Source organism: Myotis davidii, unplaced genomic scaffold (genome assembly GCF_000327345.1).
Source record: "Myotis davidii unplaced genomic scaffold, ASM32734v1 scaffold1895, whole genome shotgun sequence".
In the NCBI taxonomy this organism is placed as follows: domain Eukaryota; kingdom Metazoa; phylum Chordata; class Mammalia; order Chiroptera; family Vespertilionidae; genus Myotis; species Myotis davidii.
The window spans coordinates 57,688-68,426 of record NW_006286306.1 but is presented as its reverse complement, the minus strand read 5'-3'; the positions used below and the strand labels follow the sequence as shown (position 1 = coordinate 68,426).

Genomic DNA, 10,739 nt, shown 5'->3' with positions numbered 1-10,739 from the left:
GAAACTCGGCTCCCTCTGGGCAAGGGGCCGATCCTGCGATTGGTGGGTGATGGGGGTCAATGCCTGAGGGCTCCCAGTATGTGAGAGGGGGCAGGCTGGGCTGAGGGACACTTGCCCCCCCCACCCCCCAACCCAGTGCACGAATTTCGTGCACCGGGCCCCTAGTTTAGTATAATCTCACTCTTACAAATGACAAAAAGTGGCTTATAGAAGTTACATTTACTGACATTATATCTTAATTCATGCAAGTACAAGATACCAGAATGAGAAAAAAATATTATGCAATATATAAATGCCCAGAAAAAACGAAGGAGTTAACAACTTTGGTAGCTTCTTAGTAAGTTGGATAATTGTATAAAATTTTTGCCAACAAACTAACACAAGGAAAACACAACTGTTAATATATGTAGTGTAGAATCACTTTAAATTAATCAACTGTCAGTGGGAAAAAACTGAGGGCTATCAATAAATAGATTTAATAGTTCACAAGTAAATATACCTATACTTTTTCCTACTTAATGCTTGCAAGAGAAGGAAAAATAATTTTAAAAGGTGAGATCCCAACTAGATTAAATAGTAAACTCAACATATGAAGTCATGAAGATACCAACCAGCTGCCTGTGACTGCATAAAACTTCCTACTCCAGCAAGATTAATAACAGCAGCATGCTGAGCAGGTAAGACCTTTTCTTGACTGGTTGAGCCTTGTTCAGAACCCTAAATAAAAATCATACATGAGTTGTATAAAAAGAAAAACCATTTGTATTGGTAAGAAATTAATATTTTCCTTACAGGACAAAAAAAATACCAGTTTCAGACTCATAAAAACAGTAACATAAGGAAAAGACTTCAGAAGAATTAGCAAGAACAAATCCTACATAATAAAAGCCTAATATGCTAAGTGTCCGGTCATCCTATCGTCGGTTCAACCAATCAAAGCATAATATAACCACTCACTATGATGTGCACTGACCACCAGGGGGCAGACGGGCAATGGAGGAGCTGCCCCCTGGTGGTCAGTGCACTCCCACAGCTAACCTCCCATTGCCGGCCAACCTCCCGCGGTCCCTTCCCTCCGGGCCAGCCAGCCCCCACAATCAGCCCAATCGCCGGCCAGGCCAAAGGACCCCACCTGTGCACAAATTTGTGCACCGGGCCTGTAGTACGAAATAAAGTTACAGTTCCATAAAACAAAACATGGAAAGCTAGAAAAGCACATACCTGCTCCACTGGCTGTTGAGGACTGGAAGTTGTGGGTTGCTGAGGTTGTTGGGGTGTAAATTGAGAGAGCTGTTGCTGCTGCTGCAGAGTGTTGAAAATTAGTGAACCACCTGGAAGCTATTAAGAATTTAAACATGAATTAATCAATTTCACATTGTTTAAATTTCTTTATTCCGCAAGTATTTTTGGAACATTCACTATGTGTCAAGTACTCTTCTAGATATTGAGGAAAAAGAGGTAAACAAAAATAAAAGTAAACATCTCTGCCCTTTAAAAGAAAGGTTTGAAAACAATTTTTAAATGTTATTACTAAGGGCTCTCAAATATGTTAACACTATCAAATCATTCTGCTTCAATTTAGTGACATATACAAATATGCACATGGCTTTTAACTTTTTTATACCTCAATACAAAACAGCATTAAGTACATTAGAAAGTAAACAAGAAGCCAGTGAAAATCAGAGATATACTTATGAAAACTCATCTCTCAAAATTTGTTCTAGCTTTGCCAAATCCCAGGACTTCATGGATGCTTATATAATATAGTGAGAAATTCCAAAGCTGAAAAGAAAGTGCATTAGATGTCCATATTTAGTTTGGAGACATTACCAGCTTTGTCATTCAAAATCTAAATTAAGTTAAATTAAGAAAAGGTTTTAAAAAGAAGTATTCAGAAAAATTTATGTTAAAAATTAAAACTAGAAATCTCAAATGAATCAGGAAACAAATGGTTTTTCTTTTTTATTCTATAGGGGTTTAAATTATAAGCACTTTGAAGTCCTTAAGAACAGTCCAAATAAATACCAAATACAGAATTCTGAGATCTGTAGAGTTAAAAAGTAAAAAAATAAAAAAGGTGTCCTTGGGTCAAAATCTCTACACCCAGCACAGCTTATTGTTAAGTAAATTTGGGCACAGCACAGGTCAGATGTTCCTTCCTCAATCAGTTAGATAATAAATGTAGCAAAATTAATTTTTATGGTGGCTTTGTCATTATTCTTTATTATCAGTTCTATTAAGGAATTCCATTCCTCTTTTCACTAAGACTAATCCCTGACAGAAATTCCAACAGCAATATGTAGGAAAGTTGAATAAACCAATGTGATTTGTGATTTGTCCATATTGCAAGTAAATTGTTCTGTAATTATAGTCTGTATATAGTAACACTGTTTGAATCTTGGACAAGAAGTTTTAAGTTTTGGCTCTAAACACATTTCCTGATTTATTTCTGAACTGGAGGCCTGGTGCACAAAATTCGTGCACGGGTAGGGTCCCTAGGCCTGGCTGGTGATCAGAGCTGATTTGTGGGGTGACAGGCGGGGTGATTGAGGGCCCCCCACTGGCACCCGCCTTGGCTGCATTGGGGCCTGTGGGCTGGGGGCAGCTCCTGCATTGAGAGTCTGCTCCCTGGTGGTCAGTACACATCATAGCAACCAGGCGTCATATCGACCAAGCATTTTGCCATTCAATTTGCATATTATGCTTTTATTATACAGGATACCAGATTGAGTTGATTTGTCTTTTACTGTTATTTCCCAATTTTGTGACTCTAAATCTTTATATTCTTGTCTACCTTTTCTAAATTCTCTGTAGATAATCCTATCAATTTCCAACCTGGGATAATAATGGAGTCCAAACCTTACAAAGGACCTAGAGCCTAACACCTTAAATATTTTTTTTTTAATATATTTTATTGATTTTTTACAGAGAGGAAGGGAGAGAGATAGAGAGTTAGGAACACGATGAGAGAGAAACATCGATCAGCTGCCTCCTGCACATCTCCCACTGGGGATGTGCCCACAACCCAGGTACATGCCCTTGACCGGAATCGAACCTGGGACCCTTCAGTCCGCAGGCTGACACTCTATCCACTGAGCCAAACCGGTTTCGGCAGCCTAAATATTTTAAGTTCACACTCAACATGTATGAAATCTCCACTTTTGATCTCTCTTTATATGCTGTCTATGTTGGCATTGATATCATTTATAAGAAAAGCCTCATCATTAGACACAAATTGTCATCTAACGAATATTTACCAAATGATTCTTAGGTGCCTGGCACTGTGTTAAGAAATCATTCTCCTCAGGAAAAGAACAAAGCTATTTTTAAATCCTCTATTCAAGTACAAAATCTTTTGTAAGCAAAAAGTACTACATATATGTAGACACAAAATATTTATTGAGAGAGGAATTATTTTTTAAGTATAGGTACTACTGCTATTGTAGGCAACTGTTCACTTTGTAGTTGTCAATTCTCTGCATCAAAACATTGAGTTCTTGATTTGACAGAGGTCAATGAAAGTGTAATATGTAGGACACCCATTCTTTCTTCCTACCCTCTCAACCATACAAAGGTAGCAATTATAATCATATCCTCAGAAGATTCTGAACCATCTCAAAATTTCAAATGCTGACATATATAGGTATGCACTGTTACAAAAAAATCAAAGTATGAAAACTTTAATCAAGAGCAGTGTTTCAGGTTTACCTGAAGTAGATTCAAGGGCCTGAGACTTGAAGTAGTCTTTAAACCAAATGGAACACCTATTAAATACAATTCCTGGTTAAAACAGGGAATTAAAACTATTAAACATGAAAACACTTTATACTAATATAGCATTTTAAGTACTTTCTGCATAGATTTGCTTTATTTTCTATACTTTTAAAATGGTCTTAAAAACAATACCCATCAATACTGAGATCAAAGATGTGAGCAATACATGTACATTTTATTCTATATTTGAGAAACTGAGACCTCTTTATCACTATTTTGACTAGTAGCTGGAAAAAGTTATTTAGACATAGGCAGAAGCCATAAATATAATTAAACTAGCACAGTTATGGCAAACACATTTCAGGTGTTGGCTTCTATTGATATTCCTAAGTGCTATATACTATATAGTACACAATAATCATAACAACCGTATCTCTGAGAACCAGTGTGCTCCATGCAATTATTTTAAAGTACAAATGCTAATATGACTAATACTAAAGTACAATGATTTTTGTTTGTAGGGTCAAACTAATAGGAAATAATACTGTTGATTTTGTGACAACATAGAACACATCATAAATCGGGGTTGGCAAACTTTTTCAGTAGGCTAACTGACCAAGTTTTGTTGGATATTCTTCCTCTTCATTTTTCTTTACATTTTAAACACGTCTTTAAAAATGTAAAATCTACTTTAGACTGTAAGATTTTTTATTTGCTGACCCTGGTCTCAAAGTACATGTATATTTTTCTCACAAACGATATATACCAATTTGAACACTAATTAAAAATGTATCTAGTCTGCTAAGCAAATTTTATTTTAAAAGGTAAGAGGCAGGCCCTGGCAAGGTAGCTCAGCTGGTTGGAGCATTGCAGGTTTGATTCCTGGTCTGAGCACATAAGGGAGGCAACTGATCAATGTTTTTCTCTCACACAGATGTTTCTCTTTCCATTCCTCTCTCTCTCTAAAAATCAATAAAAAACAGTCTCAGATTAATAAGTAAATAAATAAACAGATAAATAAGTAAATAATAAAAAGGTAAGAGGCAGGAAATTTTTGTATAAGAAACTTAAAAAAAGCATAATCAGATGAAACTATGACACTGTTGATTTTCCTTTTGGGAATTCTCATGAAAAGAATTGACAAAACTCCATTTAAAGGTAAATAACAACTATATAATGCTTATTGCTTATCAAAGGCACTTCATTTATTAATCTGAAATACCTATTGTAGTTAGAGAAATTTACCCATACTTTACATCAAATGAAATGGAATCTAAGGAAGAAAAACTGACTTCTTTCAGGAACCACAGTTTTAGCATCTAAAGCCATGTAAACATGAACATTCTAAATTCAACATCTGATTCCATTTCCAGTGCTTCCACCACTATAGCACATTAAAATAACATCAGCCAAAATTAGGAAATTACAGAAATATGTTAACATGCTTGTATGATATTCTTTGGGCTCTCTTAAGTCAGTGATTTTCAATCGTTATGCTGCAAGAATATTTAAGACATGCAAGGGGTACAGACCTCTTTTCGCTAGATTGTTAAATAAAACAAATGACAATAGCCTACACAACAATAGCCATCTGGTGTGAATGCTCTGTCTTGAACCATAAATATATGTCATATTATAGAGTTGTATCATAAGGTTGCATCTGATTGGTCAATTCTTGGTACCAGAAATCCTTATATACAAGTATAGGCACCTGATTTTTTTTTTTTAATCCTCACCCAAGAATATGTTTTTATTTTTTAAGAGAGAGCGCAAAACATCAATTGGTTGACTCCTGTATGCTCCCCAACTGGGGACTGTGTGTGCCCTGACCAAGAATCAAACCCCCAACTTTTTTTTTTAATTTAATTTTATTGTTTAAAGTATTACAAATAGTAGTACATATGTCTCCTTTTTTTTTTCCCTATAAGCCCCCAACTTTTTGATGTATGGGGTGACGCAACTGAGCAACCCAGCCAGGGCTAGATACTTTGTAGCAAAAAGGGTAGGTCATTACTATCATTATTTCTTTTTGTAAATCAATCAAAATTATACCTATTTTTTGTCAGATCGGCAAAAATATATTTTTTGGTGTGCCTGCCACAGAATTTTAGTAATTAGTTTATGTGTGTCATGAGGTGAAAAAGGTTGAAAATTATTATCTTAAATCATATAACGTTTTTGATTAATTTTCTTACTATGTCAAGTTTGTTTTTCCTACTAAATTTTTTCTTAGCAGAAAACTGGATTGTGCCAAGATATTACATTACATTCTCTTAAGGAGCATTAAAAAATAGCACAAGCTGTTATAGCTGTTTTCCAGTATATGAATTAACAGTTACTACTACAATAAAACTACTATTGATGGTAGCGAATATTTTTTAATGCTTAGGTCTAAGGTATAATTTAAGCACTTCATCTGTATACACTCATTTAATGCTCATAATTAAGAGGCAATAAGGTATTATTATCCCTATTTTATTTATGAGAAAAGAGAAGCACAAAGGTAACTTTCCCATGATTACACAAAAAGTTAAGTTACACAACTGGGATTCAAACTCAGGCAGTCTGCCTCTAGAACCTGGGCTTTTAATTGCCACGCTATGTCGCCTTTCTTGCACAATGTATGTTTTCAAGATACATTCCTTTTACCTGGAGTAAGACTACACTGATAATAATAAGACTATCAATGTTAACTTTATTATAATGTGTAGAAGGCAAAGATATAATTTGCAAAGATTTATAGGCTTATCAAGTTTCTTTCCAGAAGTTGATTGCTAGATGATTTTTAATTTAAATATCAGAACTTTAAAGGCTTTCAACATTAGCCTTTCCTTTAAAAAGAGCCTTTTTGACATGATACTATGTTAAATATTTTTAATAACAGCATTAAAATGACATTTTTATATCAGCATGTATTTTAATTTTTAAAGAGATTATTATATTCAATATTCTGACCTGCTTGAGAAGCTGCCTGCATTGTACCAGGTAATGCATTTGGTAGCAGACCTCCTGAGGGGAGAAGGCTACTCAGGTTTATTCCTGCAGGAGTTATGGCACCAGTGTTACAGCCCAGCATAGAATTTGAACCATTCATCAAAGCCTGAGCTCCACTACAGGAGAATAGACAAAGCATTAAACTTATAATATATATATTTAAAAAACAGACTTAATAATTCCTTACATTAAAAAAGAAAAAAACAACACCACTATTAAACCAGTTAGATAATTCTATCCTAAATATTAATTTCAAGGCTGTTTCCTTTTTATGCTAGAAAGTTACAGCAAGGTTAGCTAAAATTAAGTACACATACTGCATATTAATCAAGGTTATAATATAATTTCAAAGAGTAAAGCATTAAAAGATAGTAACAGAAGACGAACAGAAAAATCTAAGCTACTGTCAATATGTAATAGTATTTTATCAGTGTATATAAACAGATGCATTACCTAAAATTAAAACATACTTGGTTGAGATAGCTTCTATCCATATTTAAAGTATTTTCTTTCAGTTTCAGTAACATGATTTTATTCTTAATTTCACAATGAGAATTCATTCAGATTGGTGAGAATATCTTTTGAAAAAATCAGGGCATCAATGAAGACTTACCAAACAGAGCCCACTACATTGATGAAGTTAAGTCCAGCAGAGTTTGCCATGACCTGGGTGGCTGTGGTTCCTGGAGTTATAGATGTTACCATGGTGGAAAGAGGAATGGTCGTTACAGGCATTGCCTGGCTCAGAGACCTTTGCTGATGAGCAAACTGAGTTAACAAAGTGGGCTGAGGGGTGAAGCCTGAATCTTGGGGAGTAGGGGTAGTTGAAGGGGTAATAGGAGTTGAGCTCTGAGCATCAGGAGGGTGTGGGGTCGATGAAAGGGTTGGTGTAGGAGTAGATGGCTTAGGAGTTCCAGATCCTGCTCATTGAGAAAAATAAAAATTGCTAGGTTGTTATAAATGGCCAGTCTTTTTAAAAATAAGGTTAATGGAATTTTACTTAGCACTGACAATTTGTTTCAGGTTTTTTTTTTAAAGCAGTTAACTGCAAGTGTTAATTTCTACACATGATACATGAGTGTTGCTACACTCAATTACAATTAAGGATGCAGTATATCACCTAAAACTCCCATCAGATGTTATTATAATAATAGTAAAAATATACATTTGTATTCTACCACAGTACCCATTTAAGTTATTTTCCTATATGCTACCTCTGGTCTAAAAAGTTTAAAAGGAATTCAAATTAATTTTTTGTTATTCACAATTTCACTAATTTAGGACTTCATTTAAAAATATTGCTTATTTTCTGTAACAGTCTGAGATAAACACTGAACATATTTAATAAATTACATATGGTTAACAGTCATATTTGGCACCTAAATATAGATGTTTAGGTCCTAACACATCAAGTTTATCCTGACAAGCAAATTACAAAACACAGCAATAAAGAAAATATTTGATAGATAATACTGCATCTTTAACAGTAACTGTGTACTCTATTTAATTGTAGAATGTATAGAAAATCTGTTGTGAATGAAGTATGCACAGTTTATCAACTTTTTAAGAAAAAACAAAAACCAAAAAAGTAAAACCAAAAGCTCTTGAGGTGTTTTCTTTTTTAGCTTTCATGTCCTGCAGAAAGAAAGGAAAGAAATGTGAATGTCCAGAAGCTGTCACTCAACCCTTACTTAAAGTAACAACTGTGTGCAGATTAGCATAATTCATACCCACAACATAAGAAGTGTGAATAAGACTTTCAGGAAATTGATATATTTTTCTTTGTGCAAAACAAGAAGGCAGAAAAATTACACCTTTTGAGCTATCAAGATGAAGATGTTTATATCTAATGAGAAGACCACCCTATCACTGTGCAGTGTACTAAAACTTTCAGCACACTTTAGCTACCTATAAAAAAAAATCTAAAAAACTGGAATGCTTTCTTGCAAATTGGGATTGAAATATCTCAGATATTTATTAATTTGAAGAAATTCTCCCAAAAGAATTCTTATAAAAGTCTTCTTAATGATAAAAAAAAGTATTCAGTACTAAAAATTACATTTTAGTTATCTTCAGAATAATGCTTTATAATCATCACGTTTTACTAACTGACAATTTATAAGAGTGTAGAGTGTTTCAGAAAAATTGGCTTTCGGTTTATTGTATCACCACCTTGGAAATAGTTGGCTTCTTACATATACAAAGACAGGACTGAACAAGAACTCTTATGACATTTTCTTCATATTAGCCCCATAGTTTACATAAAATGTAAAGTGACCCCAGGATAAAATGAAATAAAAAACATTTGGAATCTTATTGCCATATCTAACTACCAGATTTTTTTAAAGGAGATGTATAGGCTGTAAGTCTATAAGAAAGGTTTACACAAGGTGCATACATAAATATAGAAAAACAAATAGAATTATATTAAACACATAATACATACAATCAACAAGAGATTTGCCTCAAGATTATCAAAACTTATACATTTTGGGTACACAGTTCATCCAGATTTCACTATTTCACTGGTCAAAAAAGCTATCTAAGAAACACTAATGCTAAAGCTTATGAAGAGTTAATGTGAGAATTTAAATCAGGACTCACTTTGTGATGAACTGGCAGGTGACAGGGCAGCTGGAGAAAGCATGCTAACTTGACTGAGATCCACAGATGACTTTCGAGAAAGACTTGGTGGCTTAGAAGCAGGAGGAGGAGTTGGAGATTTAAGAAAGCTGCTGGCCTGTTGTGGCGTAAAATAGTTACCTAGAATATAAAATTGTTTCTTATAATTCAAAATTTTATGAAAATCAAAATATGAATAAAAATTTAAAAACAAGTTATGACCATATGCTATTTCTTACACTAGATTACAGAAAAGTAAGGAATGTAATACCTGTGGAACTATTTCCTGAGCTTGAGGGAAGTTTGATGGGTGGAGGTCGATGTTTTATTCCTTTCCCTAGTACTGAAGACTGAACTGACACAGTCTCAGGCTGTAAAAAACAATGACATTAAGTATACTTGTTACAATTAAGGTCAAATCAGTATCTCATAAATTAATACCACTATAATTCCCAGAAGAAAAAACATTTTATTTTTTAAAAATATTTTTATTTAAGAGAGGAAGGAAGAGGAAGAGAAAGATAGAAACATCAATGATGAGAAAGAATCATTGATTGGCTGCCCCCTGCACGCCCCCTTCTGGGGATAGAGCCCGCAACCCAGGCATGTGCCATTGACTGGAATAGAACCAAGGATCCTTCAGTCTGCAGGCTGATGCTCTATCCATTGAGCTGGGCAGAAAAAAACATTTTAAAACTGCAAAGTACTTTCAGTGGTTATAGAGATTGAATATTACAGATGTTACAAAAGAATAAATTTCAAATAAGGACATCTTATACAGAAACAATGAAGGAAAAATTTCCGAGTAAGAGAATGGGGAGAAAGAGTTTGTGAGAAAGGGGCAGAGGAGTAAGATGGAAACAAAGCTTAATCCTTAAATCTTTTCCAGAAAAGTAGTAACTATTGAAGCCAGGTGATTCATTACACCTTTTGCTCTACCTTCGTGTATATTTGAAAATTTCCATTATAAAAAGTTAAATATAAAGTTAAAAGTAAAAACAAAACAATTGCTACATCCCTCAAAAAATAACATATCACAGATTACGTGAGAAATAATTAGGCACAAATAACAAACACCATAAACAATATTTGGCATAAAAAAGAAAATAGGAAAAACCAAGATGGCGGCAAAGGTAAACACCGGACTTTGCTGCCTCGCACAACCACTTCAAAAATACAACTAAAAGACGGAACGGACATCATCCAGGCTGGCTGAGTGGAAATTCTACAACTAGAAGGAAAGAGAAAAGCATACCAAGACTCAGATGAGGCGCAGTGCGGAAGTAAAATACTAAGGTGCAGAGGCGCACATGGAGAGGGCTGGCGGCTGAGGACATGGTTGTCGTTTTCAATCGGGAGGGAGTCTCAGGCTCTGAGCTCCAGTTCCAGGCGAGTCTCTGGGGTGTGGG

The 10,739-nt window shown here is 34.6% G+C and overlaps 1 protein-coding gene across 1 annotated transcript in view; it reads right to left on the bottom strand.

The window, feature by feature from the left end:
• Positions 1 to 10,739, bottom strand: part of SUPT20H (SPT20 homolog, SAGA complex component) — a 51,295-nt gene that overhangs the window by 3,156 nt on the left and 37,400 nt on the right. Inside the window, exons 18-24 of the mRNA XM_006757846.2 lie at positions 9,602 to 9,701; positions 9,313 to 9,471; positions 7,322 to 7,391; positions 6,670 to 6,824; positions 3,709 to 3,764; positions 1,222 to 1,338; positions 612 to 717 (exon numbers count right to left, since the gene is read on the bottom strand). Coding sequence (XP_006757909.1) covers positions 612 to 717; positions 1,222 to 1,338; positions 3,709 to 3,764; positions 6,670 to 6,824; positions 7,322 to 7,391; positions 9,313 to 9,471; positions 9,602 to 9,701 — 763 coding nt within the window. The remainder of the gene's footprint in view (positions 1 to 611; positions 718 to 1,221; positions 1,339 to 3,708; positions 3,765 to 6,669; positions 6,825 to 7,321; positions 7,392 to 9,312; positions 9,472 to 9,601; positions 9,702 to 10,739) is intronic.